The following is a 25281-nucleotide window of genomic DNA, read 5'->3' as shown; positions in this document are numbered from 1 at the left end:
GCGAGGTGGCATTTCTTCCTCAATTCGTCTTCCAAGGCACTCCCGACATTGTGATCTTCTTCTTTACAGCACCTACATACGAGCTATGCGGCCTCACTGTCATCTGGGCACACTTCATACCATCTGGGCTTGATCTCAAATGTGCCCGTGTCAATTTGGATAATTTCCTTCTACCAGCAGCCTTGTCATGAGTTAGATATGAGTATGACTTGCAAGAGGACGGAGAGCATGTCGCGTCCTCGATCTGGATAGAAACCACCGGTCGACAATGCGACCTCTGCCATTGACTTCCAGTTAGATCTACTGGCCGACTTATAGATGAGCAGAATTTCATAGCCAAATATATGATTTCACGACTCCACACCTAAAGACACTATTCGCTGATCATATACTTGTAATTCATGACCGGCGGATGTGCCATAACGGTCTTCTGTGAATCAGGTGACCCAGGTCGAACATTACCACTTATTATTACCTTGGAAAGAGGTACTCTGTCGCCCTGGTGACCTGGGTATTCCTATTGCAATGTAACAATGTTATCTAGAGGAACTTGCGAGAGATGCATGGCATTGTCAAGGTCTCTAAGTTTGATTTATCTTTCTTATTCTGAACTGCCGGCCTTTATGAATCTCACCTATGGGTTTGATTAACAGGTCCTGCTATTCGATGCGTAAAGTGTAAAGTATACCCAAAGAGACATAAACAACCCACCGAATTCTCGGAGGTAGGGGGGACATGGTATAGACATAAATCATGCAATGGAATCTATGTATATCATCAAAGAAGCAGATAAGAGGAGAAACGGGGACATGATCGTGGAAACAGAGGATGGCACACGTGGTGTTTACAGGGTTTAATAGTTGGCATGAATGACACAAGTCTCCATCGCATGCCAGATGCGGCGTTTTCTCACAACATCTGCACCGAATGTGTCCATGACGACATCATCATGAGCATTAGAGTTGTTGTTTATTTTGTCATGAGAATTGGAGGGCCACAGAATGCGGGCTTCCTCCACACTGGCGCCAAACTCGTATTCACCACGGCTGAGAACCGTCACTCCGATGGAGGCTTGGGTAGACTCGCCGCTTGGTAGTATGGGAAGGGATTGTTGGAGCATTCCAGTCCATGCGAGGCGGCGGGTGAGATCCAAAGCGATGTTATTCGGTTGGTGTCGCAAGCTGGGCTGAAGGCGGAGAAGTGGGTGAATAGGACGTGAAGACCGATTGCGGATGGTAACAAACAGAGTGAGGAGATCGTCGGCTTCGGCTCGGAAACGTGAGCGCCCTGTTTGAGTGACCTTTTGAGAAGGTTCAGGATTGGAAGGATCTGCGGAGGGCGAGGAGACGGAAAACTTTATATCGACATCCTCAAGTCGCATGGCTTCCACCATGCGTGCATTGAGGCGGATGTTCCGAAGATCGATGGTTCCCTCACGCCCTGTTGAGGCTTCCTTCCAGCTTCCGTGCATCCTTTTCAGTAGCTCCTCCCGGAACCAGAAAGCTTCACGAGAGGCTGCCTCCGCTTCAAATGATAACTTGTTGGCGCTGACCACAAATTGCCGTCTAGTACCTGTGTTGACGACGGGAATAGATGCGTGCGGGTTGTCTAGATAGACACGCGGGAGAACGAGGACGAATCTGGAGGTTTGGCCAGGCTGAAGATGTCCATCAACAGCATACTGACCAGTATGATTGTCCTTTGACAATGCGGAGTGCTCGCCAACTCGCAAGAACACAGTCACAGGACTTGGCCATGCATTTCGGAGGTCAAGCAAGACAACACAATGATCTGGACCGTAGACTCCATTGCCGAGACGGGCGAGAACCTGGGAGAATGGATCATGATCGCTGGCAGATAACGGTGAGTTTGATTGTTGAACCGAGTCAGAAGGAGGTTCGAGGTGATTCCGCCAGGCAAAATCGCCACTGAAGGGCAAGATATCACAACGAGCAACTTCTACACTGGCATTTACCGTAACCGTTAGCGGTACAAACAATTGCCTGGTATAAAAGATATCAGGAAGATCCGCCTGTTTGGCCCCGATGAACGAATAGTCGATTTGAATGGTGGTATCCTGTAGACCAGGCTTGCCCAGCACATCAACCGTAAAGGTAGCCTTCTGACCGGCTAGAATAGAGCAGTCTTCCGAGTTGGGACCCTCACGGCGCCATCGTAGAGCCGGCTGGGTTGTCAACTTCAGTTCCAACTCATAGATTTCGACTGGCAAGAGATCTCTGTTCTTGAGAGCTGATTGGAGTTGCCTGGTGGTAGAATCCTGGAAGGTAAACAAAACAAAGTCCACGGGGCACGACGATGTGTTTTGAAGGGTGATGGTAAATGACTTGATCTCCCCTTCTAGGATCATCAATGCCGACTGCGAGAGCGACATTGATTCGATCAAAAGTGATGGCTGTTTGCCGATGACCTTAACCTGACATGTTTCCGCCTCGGGGCCCTTTTTAACTGATGTTTTTCCATTTTTCGAGATTTCTGAAGCCCAGGATACTGGTCGCTCTGAGAGGGGCTTCTTCGACGCCAATCCTGTCCGTTTGAACTTGACATCAGGTTCAGGCTTCCAGAAATTCTTGAATATGGGGAACCTGCGCATTCGACAATTGCGCACTTTAGCAATACAACCTGTGATGGTAAGATTTCCTTCTTCGCGAGCGGTGCCCAGGACGATAATATCTTGCAGGGAAAATGGAGGAAGAATGACATTTTCTGTCACACCGTCAAAGTCCACGCCCGTGCTCTCTAGTCGCAAGTGCTCGATCTCGACCTCGAACTCGTAGGGATTCTGGAGAGTGACCCGGAACGAAGCAGGCTCATCCGTGACACTAAGCACCTCTAGGGCTTTGCTGCTGGGTTTCGCAAAGGCATTGTATAGGAACGGATCCTTTTTCGATTTTTCAGATCCACCAGTGACGGCATGCAACTCGGATTTCGACCGTCGGACAGGTCTTCTTGGATCTGGTAGTGCTAATAGCTCTACGTCACGCACGAGAAAGTCGTCCCAGTACTCTGCTGCCATCTGAGAAGCACCAAGCCTGTTTGCAGCGCCAACGGTGCGTTTGATGTTGTTCAAGAGGCGAACCTGCTCTTCTCGGGGGAGATACGGGGGCATCTGGTTTGTCTCTCCTAGCATAAGATCACCTCTAATGGTCTGCAAAAGCTCAACTGTGAAACGAAGTACACCTTCAAAGTCGGGCAAGGCTTCGCAGCAGTTGATGCATGCCTTGAGAACATCAATCTTCAGATTGAGATCACCATATCTATCAAGAACCACATGTCGAAAAGATCGCTCTGCAATGCCAGCAACTGATTCATAATCAGGACATTCTTCTGATTCACCAACTGCGGATGATTGGCTCTTTCGCTTCTCCCATTCATAGAACGCCGAGGGCTGGACTCCATATATCTCGCCTATGCTAGCAAGAAGGAGCCGCACACTCTTCTCCATATTTCCTGGACCAATATCAAGGGCGTTCACATCAAAGGCGGTATCGCTAAGAGATGCTAATCCCGCAGCTGGATGAATGCCCACCTCAGCAGCGCCAATTTTCCGCGCCTGTACCAGGCTAGGTACCATCACAGTAAGAAGCTCGCGCATGATGAAAGCTTTCTTTCGAGGCAAATCAAGGGCATTCAGAACAGACACCACGCCCACGACAATGGGGACCACATCAGTGGCAGGCAAGTCGGCACTAGGGGCGAGCGGTAGAGCTCGGTACAGAAAGTTTGCAAGCTCAGATTTGCGAAGCAGGACTGTGCCTCGTGGAAGCTCAGGTTGAAGTATAGGGACAAGAGGCTCATTCATGACGATATGTTTTAAGGCGTTGTCATCCAGCGAGCCATCGCGTACACGAGCAGATACCAAGAGTCTTGATAATCGAATGACTGTTTCGGAGAAAACCAGTTGTGGCAGAGGTTCGTCTGTAATATTCGCGGCTCGATTGTATAGGTTCAGAATGGTATTCGAAAGATCGGGCAGTAGGTTCGCAAGATTTTGAAGGGATATAATGCGATTGCCAGCTGTGGGAGTAGAAAGCGAATCCCGATGCGACTTTGAAGACTTGTCGGCAACAGGGTAGAGAACCGAGGGGATCTAGATTAAGAGTTAGTGGTCTTCGTAATATCTTTTCTGATGTAGCATATACACGTACCTGGAAATCCATACCTGCCCATCCAAGCATTACAAGACAAAGAAGAATGGACTCCAGCGCTTTCCCATGCCAGATGTAGTCGCTACCTGCGCGTGCGTTGTTCGTCGCTTCAACCAACTCCTTTAGGGCATCATGCCATCTTCCTGCCTGCAGGAAAAGAGTCCCAATGACGACCCCAGCCCGTCCCTTGATACGGTTCTTCGTTCTATCTGTCGCGCTCACTCCGCTAACTGACATTCGCTCACGACTATGCTCCTTGGCGGACGCTACCGAGGGGCTCTTGCTGCCAGACTGCGTGCGATGAATTTGAATCGAGCGAGTAATCTCGTCAAATGTCGTAGCAGTTTCAGAGTTGAGGGTTTGTACACCAGGATCGGATAATGGGGTGTCTGGTGCACCGTTAGGGTTCGATGGCATTTGGGCAGGTAGGGTCATCCGATGTAGCAGTCGGTCGACCGGTCGGGGACGTAACTCTGGATTGCGAGATGGTCCCCATGAGGATGTTCGAGGTGATTCAATGGTTGGGATGGCTTGAATTGTTTTTGCGAACTCGTCCAGCTCCGACAGCAAGACTGATGTTATGTCACACAAGACCGTTTTCATCGTGGTAGCTTTCGATGCCTCGGGAAGAGGCACCCAAAGTACATTATCCGGTCCATTCGTAAGTTTCTCCACGCCATCATAGTCGAAGACCAGGAGCTGATTAACTAGCGCACGTGGGCTCCTTTCTTTCATTCCTTCTAGCTCCTCCAATAGTTGATCGAGCCCCTCTGGGGTGGGATGCTGCTTCTTCGATCCAGAATCCTGGGAAAGCTCTGTACCATCTGCAATTGCAATGATCACCAAGGGTTCTCTGTATATCTCAAAGGGGAATAGCTCGAGGTGCGACGTGGGGGGAACCGAGAAGGACAGGTCGTATAGGATCAACCCTGTAGGAAATGCAAGCGGGGAAAACATGTCTGTAGAAGATGATCAGCTCTTTGCTCCACATCTCTCTGTCCTCCGCATTTCCTTTCACGGGCATGGTTATGGCATACTTCGGTTTGGTCGAGCATCGGGACTAATGTCTCCTAACCGCACGACATTCTCAGCTTGAAGTCTAGCTGCGAAGCTCAGGAAGCGGGATCGCTTAATCCGTCCAATTGGTAGTAGAAGCGCCCTCAAGCGCACTGGCGCAATCGGAGACAATGGGTCGACCCCCATGTTGTCATCTGAGGGAGACCGGAGTACTTTCGGTGGGAGATCTTAGGCCCGCATCCACAATAGTTCGACTCTAGACCTTATTCCTTCGAATGAGAGCAGTGGAAGAGAGAGTGTAAGGGAAAGTATGAGCTGAGGCACCAAATCCCGCTGTCAAAACCATAAAAAACACACGCTCAAGCGACGTAGATCAATTGCCAACTAATGCCTGTTGCTCCTGAAGCCGCGATGGAAACACCGATGACATAAGCATCTGCTGATCTAAGCCGCCGATAAGGGGCGATAAGACGATGACACCTCCGCGGCCCCGAATCTTGGGCATTTGTGACATTTACTTGCTGCCTACACTTACTCTGATCGTTTTCTTATTCTTCGAGCTTCTCGTTTCTCCTTCATACGTCAAATTTATACCTTTTTTACTGTCTATAGCATTTCAGCTCCTTTATCACCCACACAATCTTGGAATATGACATAGGATTGCGCGTTGAACTCCACGTTTGGGCCTTAGATTGCACAAACCACAAGTATGGCTTTGAATATTGATTTTAATGCCTTGAAGGCCCGGACCATGGGGTCTGGTGCCGATGAGGAAGCAGTGACGGTCGATACTCGAGGCCTGATATCCAAAGTTTTAGCTCGGTACTCAGGGAAATGGTAAGCTTCTCGGTCTATACATTGGCAATCATAGTTACTCATGGTTACGGGGTTCATCAGGACTGTTCTTCGAGAGATGATTCAAAATGCGGCCGATGCCTCTGCAACCAAGGTGACGATCAAGTTCGAGACGTTACCCTCTACAACAATTCCGTCGCCTTCATCAGCCGATCCAACAGAGCAAATAAAGCACACTATCGCGAATCATACCCTCCGACGTCTATTGATTTCAAATAATGGTCTTCCATTCAGCGAAAAAGACTGGGCCCGGTTAAAGCGCATCGCAGATGGAAACCCCGACGAAACGAAGATTGGGGCGTTTGGTGTGGGATTCTACAGTGTTTTCGATGACTGCGAGGAGCCCTTTGTATCTTCTGGTAGCCAGGCCATGGCCTTCTACTGGAAGGGTAATGGTTTATTTACGCGACGTTTGGATTTGGGCGAAACCCCGAACAAGGACACCACTTTTGTGCTGGACTATCGCAATGATTCGTCTCCTGTTCCGTCTTTGCTACAGCTATGTCAGTTCTTGGCGAGCAGTTTGACCTTTGTCGCTTTGCAAGAGATCGAGCTATTGCTGGATGACTGGAGCCTCTTGCGGCTATCAAAAAAGACCGCCCCGGGCGTCAATGTCCCCATTCCCAGAGATATTGAAACGAAGACTGCTGAAGGTCTTATGAAAATCACGGGTATAACACAAGAAATTGCACAAGTTGATGCAGCTTGGATGCGAATTGTAGAATGGAATCCGCATGCCAGCTTGATCAGCCTCGACAACCTTCGGGATACTACTAGTTCTCTACGCAGCTTTTTCTCAAAGTTTACGAGTCAAAGCGGAACTGATAAACCATCGCACTCTCAAAAGACTCAACAACCTGAGCAACCGGGCAATATGACCTCTTTTGTGAACGCAACAGTTTTCTTGCACATCAATACTGCATCGATACAGCCCTCAGTCAGCTCCAGCCTAAGCAAAGAATTAGAACGGGCCACCCGGAAGCCACCACCCAAAAAGGCTACTATTGCGATTCTGACACCTTCATATGATGCCAACGTTGCCTCCGGGGCATCTGCTTCACAGTCGGAAATTCTTGCCTCCATTCTACCGTCGAAATCAGGAAAGGTTTTCATTGGCTTCCCTACTGCGCAAACCACTGGCCTGAATGCTCATGTGTCGGCGCCGTCCGTCATTCCTACCGTTGAGCGTGAAAGCATTGACTTGAACACGCGGTATATCAGCAAATGGAATATTGAGATGCTGCGAGCTGTTGGAATTGTCTGCCGGATCGCATGGTCTGCAGAGATGAGCGCTATCAAATCTCAATTGGCAGCCAAGGTTGGACCCGCACATTCTTCAAAAATTCGCAAAGAAGATATTGTGGATGTTCTTCCTGAAGCAATCCATACTGCAAATCAATTTGTCTTTCGTGAATCCACGCCATCCTCGGTTCTCGGTCAGACCATCGAAGACGCGTTCTGGATGTGCAATAAGAACGCGTCCATCGAGGTTCTTTCGACATGTGGCGTTATTCCCAGCCATCAGACACGCATTGCTCCAAAGGATCTCAGCTTCATGGATTCGATACCCGCGTTGCCCGATGACTTCGTCCTTCAAGCGAAAGACTTCGTTCGGAGGCTGACAGAGTTTGGATTGGTCACAGAAATCACGGTTTCGGACATCAAGCGGGAACTAGAGGCCAGCACGCTACGATCCAATCAGATCGTTGAATTCTTGACCTGGTTGGGTCGTAAGACCGTGGCAGGACAGCTTGATAGGCTTTCGGCTCAGAGCCTTCTCCGGGTTGCGGTGGCGAACGATGAAGATAAGGATGGAAACCCTACACGACTAATCGTTTTTGCCGACATTACCGGCTTCTTGAATCCCCAGCGTATTACTACCGATCTCCCCATACCATCATCAGTGATGCCTTTCCGCTTCACCAAGCTTATGAACAAACAAGAACTCGAAGCGTTGGGATGGGTTGAATTGCAGCTTGTACCTTGGCTCCGCTGGCTTGTCATGAATGCCGGAGATCGCAGCCTTTTGTCACCAGAGCAAGATATCACACAAAGTGCTTCATTTTCTGGGCAGGTCCTTCCTCTCTTTTCTAAGCAGTGGGAAAGCTTAGGCCAGTCATCCAAGCAGACCGTGATCAATACCCTCCAGTCTCAGACTGTTATTCCGACTAGACTTGGAATGAAGCAACCTGAGCAAACATACTTTGCATCCGTGCGCCTTTTTGATGATCTACCTGTTGTACATGGCCTCAACGGTGTCAAAGAGAAGTTTTTGGTATCACTTGGAGTCCGGAAGACCGTTGAGTTGGGGGTTATTTTTGATCGCCTGATCAATACTCCCCCACCATCCAGCGATGTCAAAGAACCCTCTGCGCGGAAATGGAGTCATGTGGATTTGATTCGGTATCTCACATCTGTTCGCGAGGACATCCCTTCAAATGATATTCAGAGACTCAAAGACACAAGTATTTGTACTGCAGAGAAGAGGGAAGATACAGACGCTGCATCTGGTACTCGTTACAAGATCTCCGAGTTATATGAACCAAAGGACTCCCTCCGGGCTATGGGTCTTCCCATCATTGAATGGCCAGGAGTTTACAACACTGCGAGCAATGAAGGAAAGTTCCTTTCGATGATGGGTTTGAAGCGACACCCAACAGGAGCTGAGCTAATGCGCCTCATGATCAAAAGTGACGCGGAAAAGAACAGTGCCCGCAAGACCAAGGCCCTGTCGTACTTCCTCAATGAGTATCATACCAACGGCTATGATGCTTTCGATATCAGTGCAGTCACAGTGCCATTTCTCCCTGTCGAAGGGTCAGAATTCCTCGCCGCACCAAAGAAATGCTTCACAGACGAAGGCGCTGCATTGTTTGGCTTCCATATTCTTCGACAGCAGCTCCATCCCCATGCTTCTAAACTGGGTGTCAAGCCCCATCCTCCTATGTCAGAATGTCTTCAGACCCTGATTCGCCAACCTCCGGCTACTACAAAAGAGGCTAGAATAGTTTTCAAATATCTGGCTAGCAGGGCATCTGACATAAGCCCACAGGATGTCGAGCGAGTTGGTTCGTCTCCGATTATACCCATTTCGACAAAGGATCAATCAGAGAAAGGCTCTCGGACCCGTTTTGTTGCACCCAAGCTCTGCTATCTCGGTGATGGAGAAGACTACAAAGATATTTTTGATTTTGTGGATTTTGGACGAGAAGCCAATTTCTTCCTCCTGGCCGTTGGCTCCAGGCGAGAACCTACAAAGATCGAAATTGCACGAATGCTTGTAAAAGAACCAGCTCGGATTTCGGCTTCATTCCAAAGCTCAGATAAATACCTCATGCTCCTGAGGACTCTTGCGGAGAATCTTGCCCTTCTCAAGAAAGATAAGGATTTGTTTAATGATATGAGAAGAGCAAAGTTTTTGTTGGCGAGCCGTGATATCCCTCCTCAATCTGCGGGCAAGGATGGCAAAGGAGGCTCTACTGAGAAGGAGATCCCTGATCCAGAAGAAGACTTAGATATCCGAGAATGGAGTCTTGCATCTGCGAAAGACATTGTAGTTGTGGACGATTTCCAGAGCTTCAATTTATTCAAAGAGCATATCCTTGCTGCACCCCAAGAAGAAACGTTAGAAAACTTCTATGTGGCTCTCGGCGCTTTTCCTCTCAGCAAGCTTGTTGAAGAACAAGCCCGATTTGGAGGTATTGCGCCCGATCAAACCCCAGCTGTGCAATTACACAAGGTCATCCTCGAGCGGGTCCGACTATTCTTGCATGACCAGCCGGCAGACTCTATTCAGCACGGAGCTCGATGGCTAGAACATGATTTCAACGTGCAGGTAGTCACCTCCATCACGCTTACACGATCTTTGAAGGGCCGACGAGTGTCTCATACACAGAAGCGGAAAGCCATTATGGCCCGTCTGTCCAACAACTGGGGCTTGTGCATCTGTCCAGGTAAATTCGACCTGTATGAGATCAGTCAGTCTCTTGTCCACTTGATTCTCAAACGGCCAAAGCTCCATTCCACCCTGACCCTGGAGATGTTGTTGAAGACGGATCTCCTAGAGCTCCGTGCTCGGGGATATAACGTGGAACGTATCCTTAGGCAGAAAGCTCAAGAAGCTCGAATTGCAAGTGATAAAAGACAGAAGCAGTTAGAGGAAGAGAGACAGGCTCTGCAAAAGAGAGAGGCTGCTTGGGCAGCGGAGCAAGCTCAACGAGCGAAAGAGGAGAGACCAGAGCCCCAGTCACAAGCCAAAATGCCGGGAGTCTTTCCCGAGTCTCCAAACAGCAAACCGTCTGCTGAAGAAAGGCAGATTACACCTGCTGAACCCACGATGCCAGAACGGGCTCCTCGAGGGTTATTTGCGAACCTCAGCAAACGGTTTGGTCTGGACGGGCGATCAGGATCAACCAACCCCGACCCTGAGCAGTCTCGTTCTTTACTCCCTGAATCCACCAATACTGCTCCTCCGCCCCCTCCTTATCCCAAAGATCCTCAGCAACCGCATCCAGAGCAGCCCGTTTCGGTTGATTCTCCGCATCGTTTGCAGCAAGAGCTCCTGTCCGCCGTGCAGGCTTGTCGCCCCCATGGATCGTCAAATGTCTTTAGCCGGCCTGAGACCAACCAAATTTCGGCAAGTCAATCCTACTGCGACGAACGACCAGGTCATGATTTAGAGTTCGTGGCGACCCTTCCCAGTGGTGTTAATGTCTTATTTGTGAGGACTGTCACCGAGCGGTCTGCCTTCTTAGCGAGCAACCGCACCAGCATTAACACTTTTGCGTCAATCATTCTTGATTCTGGTTCAATCTTTTCCATGCGTGCGGACAGCTTGAGCATCTTCTATGACCCAGGTGGCAAGACCATCGCATTCAACCGGGCAGGCAGCATCTTTTGCAATTACTTCTACTTCCAGAAGCTGCATGAGCAAGCGCTGCTCCAGAGTTCCACACCTGATCGTACAGACGCCATTGTATACTGGTGGGTCATTCTGTGTCATGAACTGGCACACAACCTTGTGGCCGATCACAGTTCTGCACATAGCTACTACACCGAGGGATTTGTGGCTCAATATTTCCCCAAAGTGGCGATGAAGCTGGCCACACTTCAAACTGGACCAGGTTCCTCATGAGGGATACTTTCCAATCTCTGGATTGCCCTCCATATATGTTTTTCATGAAAATACTATATAGATTCATTATAAATCTGCCTATAAGTTATCCATTGTTTTCCTTGCTCCGGCGGTACCCGCTTTTTGCCTGCACATTCCAGATTCCTCAACCTTAAAATTTCTTCCTTAGCCACGCGGTTTTAGCCAGGAACAATATATTTTGTTCTTTCCAAAGGTTTCAATTTCAATTTCAATTGACAAATTATCCGTGTTCAGGCCATGGGTTGTTAAAAGACAATCCAATCCAATCTGGTTCCCGAAAACGAGTGGTTCCGAAATTTGAACCCGATAAAGCTTTGATTTTGAGTTGTCGCCACCTTCGAAGACATGACGGACTCGCCCTCAAGATTATTATCGACATAGCAAACTTTCACTATTAGACGGGGAATCCCCTTGGTCTTGCTCGCCATATCCTTCTTGTCATATCAGCTCAAAGTATATCACTCCACCCCGCATTGAATTCCATTCATCCCACCATGGCGCCCTTACTAGGCGATTGGGACGGGCTAGCCCCGTCAGCCGCTTCAAATTCTCTATCCAAAAGTGTGTTGTATGTTGATGCATATGATTCATTCTCATATAATGTGGTTTCAATGCTAGAAGAGACTCTGGGGGTGAAAGTCACTGTGATGACCATCGATTCTGACTGGCCTGATGGCAATATGCACGAATTTCTTCGCCATTATGAGGCTATCGTTCTTGGACCTGGTCCGGGAAATCCCAACTTGCCGAAAGATGTCGGTATCATGCGTGATATCTGGAACCTGCAGGATGCCGAACTGCTTCCGATCTTCGGCATCTGCCTCGGGTTTCAGAGTCTATGCTTACACCATGGAGTTCCCATTGAACGCCTTCCGTACCCACTGCATGGACAGGTGCATCACATTTCAACAAGCTCTAGCGACATTTTCCACAATCTCTCTGACATAGAGGTGACTTTGTACCACTCACTGTATGCCAATTTGGATGCGTTGAGTCACGCTCGAGTTTCGTCCGTGAATGATTTGGACTTTTTAGCCTGGTTTTCTCTTGAAAAGGATTCAGCTCGGGGCAAAAGAATTCCGATGGCGGTTCGTCATCGACAAAAGCCCTTTTGGGGTGTTCAATTCCACCCCGAATCGTGTAAATCGGAAAGGGAGGCCTGCAAACAGCTACTCCGAAACTGGTGGGGCATGGCGCTCACATTCAATAAGGGTGTTGGTCGTGAGGCCTATAGGGCTTTGCCTGAGACTATCATCACTACTCAGGACGAGACCAGCACATTCCCTGACATTGCATACGATATGTTGAGGTGGAGCTCTTCAACTTCATCTGTCTCGGCACATCGGTCTCTTGGGCGAGGAGATTGGACTGCAGAGACCATCAGCGAAGCTTTTAACAAGCCAGGGTCTCCGACTGTGGTATTTCAATCTGACGATCGATATAGCATCGTCTCGATTCCCAGTTCTGGCTCTTGGCGGTTGGAGTACAGTGTGGGGCTACAAGAGTTGACTTTGTATCAATTACATGGGGATTGCCAAGTAATCAAGAAGAGTCTCGCCGTGGTCCAGCTATGGGATGCACTCAGATACTTGATGGATATGAAAAAGGTCAGCTCTGGCAGTATTCATAGTCCTTTCTGGGGTGGGTTCTTAGGCTACTTCTCTTACGAACTGGGCCTCTCTTGCCTTCCTCATCCCAAGGAATCAGCACAAACATATACACTTGACCAGTCCTCGGGAAATGCATCGACCGGTCTGCATGTGGAAGATCCTCCAGATGTCAGTCTGTTGTGGTGCGAAAGAAGTATTGTCGTTGACAACGAGACCGGCACTATTGTCGCACAATCTACGCGCGAGTCAGATGACTTGGCGGGTAGCTGGCTCGATGAGACATTTGATTTACTCAAAGGCCAAACGGCAAGCGTGGAAAACACTGAAAAGTCCGACCTCGCGTTTTTAGATTCCATCCTCCATCGTGGTGTCATTTCATTCCCCGAAGAAACGGATTACAAAAAGCGAATTGCAGCTTGCAAAGCTGAGTTATCAGCAGGCGAATCCTACGAGCTATGTCTCACAGCCGAAACATCAATCACTCTACCAATTCCACCAGCGGAATCCGACCGTGCCGTGTTTCCATGGAAATTATATCGACGATTGAAGAAGTACAACCCTGCTAGATACAGTGGGTTCGCAACCCTAGGTTCGGTCAAGATTGTTAGCAGCAGCCCAGAATGCTTCCTCGACTGGGACCGCGAGTCTACACTTGAGATGAAGCCCATGAAAGGCACAGTCCGAAAGACACCCGACATGACCCTTGCCAAAGCCAAAGAAATTCTATCCTCAACAAAAGAAATGGCCGAGAACCTCATGATTGCCGATCTGATTCGGCACGATCTATATGGTATCTGTGGATCTGGTGGAGTGCATGTTGAGAAACTGCTTGAAGTCGAAGACTATGGCCACGTCTACTCCATGATTACACATGTCAAGGGCAAGATTCGCCCTGACCAACCAGGGTACTCAGTCCGTCACATACCCCAACTGAACACCTCCAACATGGCGGTTCATGGTCTCACGACTTTGCAGCGCTGTTTGCCCCCGGGCTCTATGACCGGTGCACCCAAGGAGCGTTCATGCATGCATCTTAAAACCATTGAAGGACGCAAGCGGGGGATCTACTCCGGTGTCATGGGCCACCTTGACCTGGGTGGGGGTGGTAGCTTTGCGGTAATGATTCGAATGGCTTTCACCTGCTCTTCTGATCAAGAGCAAGAGCAAATCTGGCGGATCGGTGCTGGTGGTGCCATCACGACTCTCAGCACGCAAGAGGGTGAATGGCAGGAGATGTTGACCAAGTTGCGTACTGTCGGCAATATATTTGCTCCATTCGACGGGGAATAGATTCAATATCCTTGGTCTCATCGCTCCCAAGGTTTTGATCATTGTCGATTCTTTCTCTGTTTATATTAACTTGATCGCGGGCCACATTCAACGTGTCTTCAACATCCGCATCTATACTAGCACATTAAGGGAGTGGGTTTTTTTGGATTCAAATTCAACATAAAGCGCTGGAGTTGGGGAGCTTGCTTTCATTTATCTGAATTCTATATTATATATTTTACATTACCTCAATGTTTCTTTGTCTCAAGCTGTAACTATTCATCTTTGGAAGGTATATAGAGTCAATGCAAACAAGCAAAACATGACATATCGGCATATCTAATCTCTAATCTGGATCTTCCGATCGTCAATTCCTTTCACTTCAGCTCTACTCTGTTCTGTTCCCCAATCGCAAGGAATCCTGGCATCTTTCCAATCTATAATTGGGAATTAATTGGACCTGAGCCCGCCATGGCCAGCCAAGATGCCCCGATGGAGGAAATCCTCTGGCGGTCTCCCCCGCACGTCCAGATGATGGGGGGTTTCATCCACTCCAACAACAGTAATGTCTACGCATCTGAGGCTCCAGTGCAGTTACTGACACTTTGGACGTATCTAGTTCTTTTCTACTTCGCCGAATCCCCCTTCTTTGACCCAACCTCCAACAATGCCTCTCTTGCCATCCAAGCCAGCTACAATGAAGCTTTCCGTCACTTCGTCGAGACACGTGAAGCATTCGAGGCCCGCCTGAAGACTATGTCTGGTCTAGAATTCATCGTCGCATATGATCCTTTGCAAGCGGCCGCGCAGTCTGACACGCGTTTCGCCCATGAACCGTCCAACGTCTGGGTCATTCGAAAGCAGAACCGGCGGAAGCGAGCTGGCATGGACGACGAGGTGACCGTGATTTCGACCTACTTTCTTGTGGGCGATTGTATCTACATGGCACCATCAGTTGCCAGCGTGGTGGGAAACAGAATTGTACGTTGCACGCTCCGTTACTTTGAAAGATCTACCTGCGACTTTACTAATTCTCTTCTTTCTGCCTCTAGCTTTCGGCCGTTACATCCTTATCGCGTCTCATGAAGACTGCCTCCACCCTTCCGACCTTCACCCCGTCTTACGGACACACATACTTACCACCCATGGCCCGGGCTACCGAGTCCACCGCGCAAGCAACACAGCAGAGCAAAGAAAACACGCCCATGCCGGAAGCTGCACCACCTTCCACCGCGGACACACAAGCAACAGCTCGAGCAGGACTGGGAATATCGAATACCAGCTCGAGCTATCGAGATACCCGCAGCCTTGCAGAGTCGTTCAACCTGTTCACTCAGTATGGCGACGAATTCATGGACGAGACCCCGCTGGTCGGTGAACCGGGCTCGTTCATTATGTCACGAGTTGGTGGTGAGAGTGACCGCGCAGCCAAGAATGCAGTTGCACCTAAGGCATCCCTCGGTGTAACCACCGGTACACCTGGGGCACCTGGCCGAGTCTCAACCCCGCAGGTCCGGGTTGATACGCCTGGAAAAGCATCGGAGAAGAGTAACTCGCCACCTAGCTCGGGCGAGAATAAAGGCAAGCGGAAAAAGAACCGGGTTGCGAGCTGATTTTCACTTATGATACCCCTTGCATGGTGGGAATCCGGGCGTTACTCGGGCGTTTCTCGGTTTCCCATATAAAGTCGATCTATGAATATTTCAAGAGGCATTAAATGGTATCTTGAACCAAACAGATTCTTTACATAGGTGCTCGAGTTTATGCTGGATCATCATACCCTAACGTATTTAACTTCCAAGATTATATACATCGAATGATATGGAGATATTCGATCCCGGAGGCTTATCGGCAATAGTATGAGTCACAACAAAGGTGCCAATTACAAAGGAAACGTGGGAAAAGAAAGAGAAAAGAGGAGACATGAGTTCAAGGCGGAATTGTAGCCAATAGAATAACCAACGTGAAAGACCCGGGGAGTCACGTATCTTATCGGTGGAACCAGTTCCCGATCGTAGTTCGAACAATCACTTCTCCCCACCACTTCTCTCTTTTATTCCTCTTTGAAAGTTGAGAACTTGAGATATATTCTACAATACCAATTTAACTGAATACTTGAGAATTTCATCTCATTAATCATGGCTCCAACCAAGCAAGCTGTTATCTGCGTTTTGTGAGTCAGAACCCCTCCCCCTCACCATCTCGACTCCTCACCAAATCTCCCCCTCATTTGACAGAACCAAACAACTACAACCAGACCAAAGAAAATAACCTTACTAACATGTAATTTCTTATAGTTGCGGCGCTACAGCAGGTAAAGATCCAATCCACTTCGAAGCTGCCCGAACACTGGCCCAGGAATTCCACAAGCACAACGTCCAATTGGTCTATGGTGGCGGTACAACTGGATTAATGGGCGAGATCGCCCGCACACTCGTCTCTCTCTCAGGCCCTCAAGCCGTCCACGGCGTGATCCCACGCGCACTTGTCCAAGTCTCCACGAAGAGCAACGGCAATGGCGAGGCAACACCTGAGGGGGAGAGTGCCCACGGTGGCGGCAAGGCCGCTGAGCGGGTAGTCTCGGAGTCGCCCGAGGCCGATGGAATTCCCGAGTCAGAGTATGGAATTACGACTATCGTACCGGATATGCACACTCGCAAGCGACTCATGGCGACCAAGGTGCTAGAGGGAGGACCCGGATCTGGATTTGTGTCATTGGCTGGTGGGTTCGGGACGATCGAGGAGGTGATGGAGATGACTACATGGAATCAGCTTGGAATTCACAAGGTGGGTGTCGTGTTACTGAATATCAATGGATACTGGGATGGAGTACTAGCTTGGGTCCGGAATGCTGTGGAACAAGGCTTTATCAGTCCCGAGAATGGGAATATTCTCGCTGAGACACGGGATCCCAAGGACGTGTGGGGGAAGCTTTTGGAGTATCAGGTCAGTAGTGAGCGGTTCCAGTTGAACTGGGGTGAAGAGTAATCTTCTTTATCTTCTGGGCCTGTCCTTGTGCGTTATTGTTTCAGGTCCGAGGCGGGGCCTAGGGTTATTGGAGTGATGTTCTGCGGGATTACTGTTTTAGAGGGCATAGCCAGGATATATCCTGTAGACCATCATAGAAATGAAACTCATGGTTGCATCGTTCAAAATGAGGTGAAAAAGGTGCATAGAGACCAAGGCATCAGGCAAGAGTATTCATGTCTATGCGCATCATTAAACATCACAGAAAAAATTATGAATCAACCTCCATGGACTCGCCCTCCCCAGCACCAGCGGCTTCGGACCGCTCCAGCGCCTCCAACAAAGGCACGGTTTCCTGACCCTCGTACAGCTTGAAGCTCTCAATGCGGCCCTTGGAGCCCCCAGGAGCCAAACCAACCACACCAACAGAGGTATTATCCACCGTAAGCTCCTTATCCTGAGACAAAGTTTCCTTGAGAGCACGCAGACCGTGCGTAATCAGCTCATCCCGGCTACAATCCATAAACTTATCCAGATTCCGCTCCAGGTATGTACGCGCCATCTGCGAGCGAGCACCGATAGCACAAGCGGACATCTCGTGGGTCAAACCGGAAGGCTGGAACTCGAACAGGTGCGGGCCGGCCTCATCAACACCGGCAACTAGCAGGCCGACACCGTAAGGCCGCTTGCCGTAATGCTGAGTGTTGGTCTGGGCGCGGTCTCCGATCTGCGCAACGATACGGTCCAGTGGAATTGGACGGCCGTAGGTCATCTTGGAACCAAGTGATTGCTGCTTCATGAAGTTGGAAAGAACGCGGGCGTCTGATGCCAGGCCGGCAATGGCAATGGCCATGTGCGAGTCGATCTCGATGATCTTCTTCTGATAGGAGGAGAGCTCTTCGGCATTTCGCTGTTGATGTTGTAATATCTTTGTCAGCTTATGGTCAAGCTTGCGACGTAGGGTTGGGAGTGGCTGTAGCGAACCTTCAGGCCGACCAACACGGAATGTGTCTTGTTCACCAATCCCACCACCACGGATCCTTGCTTCACTGCTTCTTGTGCATACTCGACCTGGAATATCCGACCTTGCGGGGAGCTTTGGCCATCGAGTTAGGGTCTGGTGGGTGCATGTCGTAGCTGGCCGAGAAGGGGACTTACAAGGTGACGGCGTCGTTGTCGTAGTTGTTTCGGAACATGATGAAAAGAAAGGATGAATATGGTTAAATCCAAGGGAAATGATCAGTCTTGATAGGAGGAGACAAGAAAGATGCAATCAAAAAGACAAGGGAAAGCAACTGGGGCTGATGGGAAAGCTGAAGCAGGCAGTTAAGGTGACGCGGTGTGAGAGCTCTTAGCGCCTGAGGCATCAACGTCCAGTGACCTTCAGGCCCCAACGTCACTCATTCCTCCTACAGCTCCTCTTTCCCCTCGGTCTTTATGGCGCTATCCTTCCACACCTGCTGAGCTGCTTCTTGTCTGGTATCTAAGCAAGTAATACTGCACTCTCACCCATATTTCTATCTTCTCGAACCGGCAGATACGGCTTCGACTCCAGAATCATGGCTGCCGGAATCAAGACCATCATCGCACTCTCATTTGTACGCCAAACACAACCCCAGGAAATTACCATACTACTTTGGAATTGGCTCACTGACTGTAAATAGGTGCTTGCGATTGGTTTCCTCCTTGTCATCCTCTCCTCCGCTCTCTGGCACAAGTACTGGCCCCTCTTGGTTGTCGCTATCTATGTGATTGCGCCGCTCCCCAATTGGATCTGTTCGCGATGTGCGAACCCAGATGATTTCATGGACAGCTCGTCCAATGCGGCGATGGACTTTGGGCGCTTCATGACCGGCTTCCTTGTCCTAACTGGTATTGGTAAGCGACACCTACGCACTGTCCCAGAGCATTCATTTAGGTGTCTGCGCATCCTGACCCAACGCCCCTCCGTCTCCCTACCTGGCAATATCTTATTCCGATCAATCGATTCTGTTGGCTCTAGGTACAGCGCTAACGCCGTGTTCTTCTAGCGCTCCCCATTGTTCTTGCGCACAGCGGAGAGATCCAACTTCCCGCCATGATCATGTCGATCGTCGGTGGTCTTTTGATCTACGGAACCATCATCAGCTTCTCAATGTTCTTCCAAGAACAGGAAGAGTTCTGATCGAACGTGTCAGTTGGGTGTGGAAGTTCCGAGGCGAAGTTATTGCACCACGGAAATTCTGCGCCCAATCAAATTCCTACTATTATGAAATTTGTTTTGTCGCAACTAGTTTTTTTGACGTTCTGAACGATATACTTCGAATTATTTGCTGAGAAGCGGTCTCAGCGTCGACTGCCATTGCTCAATGGCTCTAGCATTTTCTTGGCTTTGATTCTCTTGGTGTATTATATCACGGTGAATATATAGATTCCCAATGAATTGAAAGGAATCGCTTCTTTGGCTTCTTCAGTCTCCTTAGAAAGCATGATGCTATGAGCTTATCCTGCTTCCCTGGAAGTGGTAAATTAATCACGTGATCACGGGTCTGGACGCGTTCCCCACATCGCGCGCTATTGATGTCAAAAGGCTGAGCAAACTCCGCAATACAACGTAAAATGGAACTCTAGGATTGGCTGTCATTTGCCTGTCAGGAACATGAATATCTGGTCAGGGTCAATTGATCTAGGCGCGGGCCACCAGTTGGAAGGTAAGTGACTGACGCGCCTCGTTTGCATTTCGCGCTGACCATTAGGGATCCGCTTGCGTGATCCGACCTCCCACTGGCAATGCGATATTTCCAAAGACACCGAACTCGGTCTCCGCAGCTTTGTTAACCCTTCTTTGATCCCGCTTCATGCGCGAGTGGGCCCTAACCTCGAGTTACGCACGACCAATTCACAAACGTCTCAATGGCTGCAGCGGAGGTTGTCTGGGGCTATCTGGTTAAACGAAGATGAGTTGGACCTTCACCAATCACTTCAGTGCCCTGTCGGCCTGCTGGTCAGCGTCAATGGCACTTCATCTAAACGGACCGGCGCCACGACGTCTGACCTTTTAATCTATGGCGTGTTGTCTAGTTCGACATCATGCACGCGACCACCCACTCCTCCACACTCATCTCCAAATGAGACCAACGGTCGTGCAAACACCTCGACAAGTAAGCCGTATCAGTTGAGGATATATGCAGCGCCACTTTCAACTTTGCAGCTCACTCAAGCACAAGCCTTCCCGTCTCCCCCGCCGAGTTCTGACGGAGAGCGTGTGTCCACCCTGGCGGAGTTCCTTCCAGATATCAGCTCACCGAGTCCCAAGCGGAAGCGAGTAGCTACACTGTTTGAGGTCGCTGCGCAACACCATCGTCGTGTACGACAAAGAGGTGGCGAGGCGGTTTCACAATTGATGGCTCCTTCACGACCCCTGTCGTCATCACAGAATCTTCAATCACTCCGAGTCAAGCGGGAGCCCGAGGACGAGTCACCGAGTCTACCTACCCTCGATCGACTGGCTCTCAGAAGGTCGCGCTCAGTTTCCATTGGAGCCAATTTGCACCGTCCTGGTAGTACACGCGGTGCCCGCGCGACCCCAGGTATCAGCGCAGATCCTCAAAAGCGCGCCCCTACACCAAACCCATTCTTGGACTCCCACTCTCGCCGTGTATCGCAGCAGATGCAGTTGCAGTCTTTGGACCCAGTGTCTGCCGAGGACAAAACCGCTACGCCAGCCTCTCCACCTAAAAATCCGGAATCCATTATCGCAGAAAACAAAAACGTTATTACACGCACTATCTTGACCTGTATGCGGCTCTATGGATTCCATCGCTCGAACCCACGGCCCTCGACTGGCAAGTCGGCGTCTGGATCTGTTGACCCGGAGCCAGAAACCTCGAGCTCCACCCCGGCTGCTGAGGGGAACCGTGCTGAGACTCCTGCTCCTGGTGCCTCAGCCGATGACGAGGAATTCAAAGCTATGTACCATGCGACCTACAAAGCAGCCGCTTTTGCACTCCGGAAATATTTGAAAGATTCTGCCTCTGCAGACAATGCCCCTCTCTTGTTGGAGAAAGGGAAAGCCATGACATGCATCGATGAGATTCTCCGACTCTTCTGTGAGGATCACTGATCCATTCTTAGCTACGTTACATTATGACTTCATGAACTGATGATGCATCTGTTGGTTCGGATTGGGCGTTTCGGGATGCATATGCGCAAATCTAATTCAATTTGAGGCATCTTCTATTTTAGCTTCTATCTAATGCTATCAATTCAGTTAAGCATTTCCCACTCTGCGGTCTATAAATTCACTGGTAGTCTATCATGTCGAAGTAGTCGTCATTAATATAGGAGAAGGTCCCTAAGCCAACGCATAGCTTCGATTCTTAAAGACAAACACCATCCAAACGTCCGCGTGATTGGTCGATCCTGGCGATCTTAGGGAAGGTCGTGACCGTGGAGGTGGTGATCCGCTTCATTCACTTTATCCAGTGACCCCGCCCACTACTATAAATATTTCGTTCCTCACCTCCCTTCCCCCATTCTTTTCATTCCTCATCTCTTCAAACTTCTACTCATCCAAGCTGAATGTGAAGAAGAAGCTGGAAAGATGCATTGGCCTGGGCCTCTATGTTCATCTGGACCTCCGTCCTTAATCAGAGAAAACTAGGGTTTCATCTATGTACCAATCCTTTGTTATCTTCTTGAGAACATTTCGGAGCCCAGTTTATTTTTCAGGTGAGTCTCTGCCTTATCACTTCTTTTCAATATTTTTAAACTCCATCCTCAATTATGCTCATTCTCGCAGTTTGCTGAATCCTCATCATTCGCACGTTGATCAAAACTTCAAAGTTTCGTTCATGCATACATACATCCAATCCGCTTTGACATCAATCCCTGTCATCCTTCTCAACACAGAGATCATGTGCTCTGATGAACAACAAATTCCACACTTTCAATTTTATCAATCTCAATCTCAACAGCCCACATTCTGAATCGGCGCTGCGTGTTTCTCAAGCAGATCATGCGGTCAGGACAAAGTTCAGAATGGGCTCGACCAAGCTAATCGGCTTCGACTTTGACTTCTTTCAATCATTCAAGTCTTGATCCACCAATCTCACTCACCAATCCTTCCAAGTTCCACTGAATATCCATCTTCCATCTTTGTCTTCATTTGCTTGACAACATCAAACGTGCCATTGCCCTCGCATTTCTCTTTCAGTATGGTGTCATGGGTCAAAAGATTATATGGTTACGCCTTATGTTCACGTTTAGACAACCCGCCTTATGTTCACGTTTATACAACCTATTGTCTATGCTCATATTGGGAAATTTGAATCTACATTTTGTACTTGATCGACTCGTCTATAAAATTAATTTTCAATCCTACTCTGTCAAAAAAATCACATTGTCTACACTACTACCAAATTTTCGTAATCAGTTCAAAGAAGCTCCAGTCAGAACGACCAGGGATGCAAATGTAAGCACCAAGCAGAATCATAAATCAGTAAAGTACAAAGCCAAATAGCGAAGCCAGTATACCGAGTATATCAAATCACAGCGCAAGGTTGTAAGTATAGTCATCCTCCATGTTCTGTGACACCCAAAGAACGACAGAGCTGGTATGCATTAGCCATATGGTCCAAGCACAACCCAGAAGAATTGAAAGAACTCACCTCAACATAACCAACCCATTTGCTACCACATTGGCGATTCCAAAGTAAAGTGTCTGAATAGGATAGTCCTTAATAAGGTACTTGAGAACCATAACCGTCTATATGCAACTGTCAGCTCAAATCACCCAGGACTCCCAAAGAGAAGCAACTGGAAGAACAATCAAAACGTACCACGCTCCCTGCAAGACCCCCAGCCAACAGCGCAAATCCCAAGAAAAGCACAAAACGCGCCTTCCATGCAACTCCACTCCCGCTGTAACTAAAGCTATCGGCCTGCAGCCGTGACTTCTCAATCGAGTTGATAACCAGCATACCAAGCGCCGAGCAAATACCAGGGATCCAGTCCACGAATTTGATATGCACGTCAGATCCGTTGCGGGGGCTGTGCGAGAAGGAAGCGACATCGATAAGGAAGAAGAAGCCTGCGGCGAACTGTAGAACGGGTCAGTATCTAACACCACATTTTATTTGAATCTCCGCCAGCTCCGGGTCTATGTATGCGACGAGACTTGCAAGGCTGGAAGCTGATTGCGATGTGATCTGGTTGAATTGGGTTGAGTACTCACCAGCGCGCCGGAGATGTAGACGCCTGTGTTACGGACGGCAGCGTTGTTCAGCCATTCAGGCTTGGCAAAGCGGAAAAGTCGGTTGCTGGAAACATCCATTTTGGGTGATTTGTGGTATTGATGGTTGGTCTGGAGCTGGGGTTGCAGCTGTTGACGGATCCAATGACGATTTGGGCCGGGAAAATGTCGGGCCGACGGACAAGATATCCATTCTGCGACGGCGATATCAGACACACATGAACATGTAAATTCCGATTGAACTACTTTCTCTTCACTTTAGTACTTAAGTAATGTATTTGCCTCTTCGAATGGGTTTCAGAACCATCAGTCTACAGCTCAAAAATCGTCATCGTGTAGTGATAGTACTATGTATATACTAGGCAGCGATGTAGTATATGTATCTTGGGAAGTACTGTTGATCTCGAAATGATCGACGCGCGTTGTCTCTAGGTAACCAATTTTAAAATGTTCAGAGGCGTATCTATCAGGGTCTCATTAGATATAGATGGGGCAGTGGGGCAGTAGCCTTGAACTATGTACAAGTGGGATCAAATCATTTTTCGTCCGCCTTTTGGTGATGCGTCCATAAATAGCCGATCGGAGTCATCGTATCTCATGTCCACCGATCACCCTAGCACAAACACCTCTGCAGTTCAAGGCATATGGCATACGCCTGAAGCATTGGTGGTCACGGAAGTAACCCGTGTCATCTAGCTGCCTTGCGCTAAAGCAGGACTTATGCTGATGTCTAGTGTTGGTGAACCTTGGCGTTTTCATCTTTTGGTTGTTCCCGGTCGACAGTTGACTGACTGCCTGGTGGTATATCCAGAATGGGAAAACATTTCAAGTGCAAGTTCACACAGAGTCAACGGGGTGAGACCGCAGCTTGTCCATGACCGCATCGATTGCATCCATATCACCAGCGTCGACAGTTTCCGGCGAGTAACCTTCGGGGAGGTGCTTAATCAGTTCATTCATAGAGGGCTGGTAGTTGCGCACGGCCGACGAGAGCGCGTAGACGGCCTTCTTGCGGGTAATTGGGTTGGAGTCGGTAGTAGCCACAGTCACGAGCTTGGGGATTGCGTTGAGGACAATGAGCTGCGCAGCGAAGGAAAGTCAGTTTGATTTCTCTTGCGATGATTTTTTTTTCATCGACATGTCACGTACCTTATCCTGAGCCTTTTCGTTATTTTGCACAGCGGTTCCAATACACCAAGCCGCATATCGGCGAATGTCCGCCTCCTTGTCTTCAAGCAGCTGGACCAAAGGGGTCCACAGGCCGCAAGGCTCCAAATTGTTCGCATTGTCAATGCCCTCGATGAGTTGCTCAAAGTTGTCGAAAGCAATCAATTTGTTCTCCAGATCCGATTCGTCGGAGTGCAAAACCTCCATAGCGGCTTTCATGAGATCGGCATCAGAAGGTCCACCCATAAGCGCGTTCAGCATTTCCGGTGTCAAAGTGCGGGCAGCCGACTCGGCGGATGGAGGGGCAGCCAGAGAGCCATCTTCATTTTTTTGCTGAGAGTTTTGGACACTCCATTTGAGGAGTTTGTTCATATTAGGGTCCATGGTGGGTAAATGTGTGAAGAAAAATGATCTATACAGCAAGAGAACAAAGAGTGTAATTGCAACTTAGTATACTGCGCAGAATAACTTTCAGTGATGTTAAACTGATAAGAATATTACATAATCTGACGTCGAAGTCACTGGACCTTTCTAGTGGCATCTGGAAGAGTCACATGACTTGCCACGTCGAATGGTTGAACCAAATGGCGGTAACCAAGTCTTGCGTAATGATAAGAGGACACCTTTCTTGAAAGGAAAGAGGAAAGATTAGGCATATTCAGATCTAATAACCCACAATGCCCTGGTTGATCCGAACACGATACGGAGTACGGAGTACATTTTACCTTATACTTAAATGTTCACCATGTACTCCCCTTCGTACCAATACGTGGCCGTCACAGCTGTTCTATACTTAGAAGTGACCGAGTTAAAAGGGCCACTCCCGCCACATGCGTCAATGTA

The 25281-nt window shown here is 49.0% G+C and overlaps 11 protein-coding genes across 11 annotated transcripts; 7 read left to right on the top strand and 4 right to left on the bottom strand.

The window, feature by feature from the left end:
• Window positions 1–853: 853 nt before the first annotated feature.
• N7520_009216 (TRAPPII-specific subunit TRS120) lies at window positions 854–5369 on the bottom strand (the record flags this gene model as incomplete). Its single annotated transcript, XM_057143150.1, has 3 exons — window positions 854–4108; window positions 4167–5125; window positions 5204–5369. The coding sequence occupies 3 exons, from the start codon at window positions 5367–5369 to the stop codon at window positions 854–856; spliced, it is 4380 nt and encodes a 1459-aa protein (XP_056992438.1).
• A 523-nt stretch (window positions 5370–5892) lies between these two features.
• Window positions 5893–11172, top strand: N7520_009215 (histidine kinase-like ATPase domain-containing protein; the record flags this gene model as incomplete). The annotated part of the gene is made up of 2 exons (XM_057143149.1): window positions 5893–6020; window positions 6081–11172. The coding sequence occupies 2 exons, from the start codon at window positions 5893–5895 to the stop codon at window positions 11170–11172; spliced, it is 5220 nt and encodes a 1739-aa protein (XP_056992437.1).
• Window positions 11173–11687: 515 nt separating this feature from the next.
• On the top strand, window positions 11688–14093 carry pabA (aminodeoxychorismate synthase pabA; the record flags this gene model as incomplete). Its single annotated transcript, XM_057143148.1, has 1 exon — window positions 11688–14093. One exon carries the CDS (start codon window positions 11688–11690, stop codon window positions 14091–14093), a length of 2406 nt encoding a protein of 801 aa, XP_056992436.1.
• Window positions 14094–14543: 450 nt separating this feature from the next.
• Window positions 14544–15685, top strand: med6 (mediator complex subunit MED6; the record flags this gene model as incomplete). The annotated part of the gene is made up of 2 exons (XM_057143147.1): window positions 14544–15053; window positions 15125–15685. 2 exons carry the CDS (start codon window positions 14544–14546, stop codon window positions 15683–15685), a joined length of 1071 nt encoding a protein of 356 aa, XP_056992435.1.
• A 525-nt stretch (window positions 15686–16210) lies between these two features.
• On the top strand, window positions 16211–17060 carry N7520_009212 (LOG family protein; the record flags this gene model as incomplete). Its single annotated transcript, XM_057143146.1, has 2 exons — window positions 16211–16245; window positions 16370–17060. 2 exons carry the CDS (start codon window positions 16211–16213, stop codon window positions 17058–17060), a joined length of 726 nt encoding a protein of 241 aa, XP_056992434.1.
• Window positions 17061–17310: 250 nt separating this feature from the next.
• Window positions 17311–18235, bottom strand: pre5 (proteasome core particle subunit alpha 6; the record flags this gene model as incomplete). The annotated part of the gene is made up of 3 exons (XM_057143145.1): window positions 17311–17949; window positions 18024–18135; window positions 18198–18235. 3 exons carry the CDS (start codon window positions 18233–18235, stop codon window positions 17311–17313), a joined length of 789 nt encoding a protein of 262 aa, XP_056992433.1.
• A 39-nt stretch (window positions 18236–18274) lies between these two features.
• On the top strand, window positions 18275–18534 carry N7520_009210 (uncharacterized protein; the record flags this gene model as incomplete). Its single annotated transcript, XM_057143144.1, is given in 2 exon segments — window positions 18275–18380; window positions 18395–18534. 2 exon segments carry the CDS (start codon window positions 18275–18277, stop codon window positions 18532–18534), a joined length of 246 nt encoding a protein of 81 aa, XP_056992432.1.
• A 64-nt stretch (window positions 18535–18598) lies between these two features.
• On the top strand, window positions 18599–19203 carry N7520_009209 (Vps55 family protein; the record flags this gene model as incomplete). The annotated part of the gene is made up of 3 exons (XM_057143143.1): window positions 18599–18637; window positions 18704–18917; window positions 19070–19203. The coding sequence occupies 3 exons, from the start codon at window positions 18599–18601 to the stop codon at window positions 19201–19203; spliced, it is 387 nt and encodes a 128-aa protein (XP_056992431.1).
• Window positions 19204–19677: 474 nt separating this feature from the next.
• On the top strand, window positions 19678–21141 carry N7520_009208 (uncharacterized protein; the record flags this gene model as incomplete). Its single annotated transcript, XM_057143142.1, has 2 exons — window positions 19678–19729; window positions 19775–21141. The coding sequence occupies 2 exons, from the start codon at window positions 19678–19680 to the stop codon at window positions 21139–21141; spliced, it is 1419 nt and encodes a 472-aa protein (XP_056992430.1).
• A 1425-nt stretch (window positions 21142–22566) lies between these two features.
• N7520_009207 (UPF0220 family protein) lies at window positions 22567–23352 on the bottom strand (the record flags this gene model as incomplete). The annotated part of the gene is made up of 4 exons (XM_057143141.1): window positions 22567–22630; window positions 22688–22785; window positions 22859–23119; window positions 23254–23352. The coding sequence occupies 4 exons, from the start codon at window positions 23350–23352 to the stop codon at window positions 22567–22569; spliced, it is 522 nt and encodes a 173-aa protein (XP_056992429.1).
• Window positions 23353–24108: 756 nt separating this feature from the next.
• fes1 (Hsp70 nucleotide exchange factor FES1) lies at window positions 24109–24822 on the bottom strand (the record flags this gene model as incomplete). Its single annotated transcript, XM_057143140.1, has 2 exons — window positions 24109–24351; window positions 24421–24822. 2 exons carry the CDS (start codon window positions 24820–24822, stop codon window positions 24109–24111), a joined length of 645 nt encoding a protein of 214 aa, XP_056992428.1.
• Window positions 24823–25281: the final 459 nt, after the last annotated feature.

This window comes from Penicillium odoratum, assembly GCF_028828045.1.
Source record: "Penicillium odoratum strain IBT 22623 chromosome Unknown utg000006l_segment0_segment0, whole genome shotgun sequence".
Lineage (NCBI taxonomy): Eukaryota > Fungi > Ascomycota > Eurotiomycetes > Eurotiales > Aspergillaceae > Penicillium > Penicillium odoratum.
Note: the sequence above shows the minus strand (reverse complement) of the source record. Positions and strands in the feature narration are given on the sequence as shown.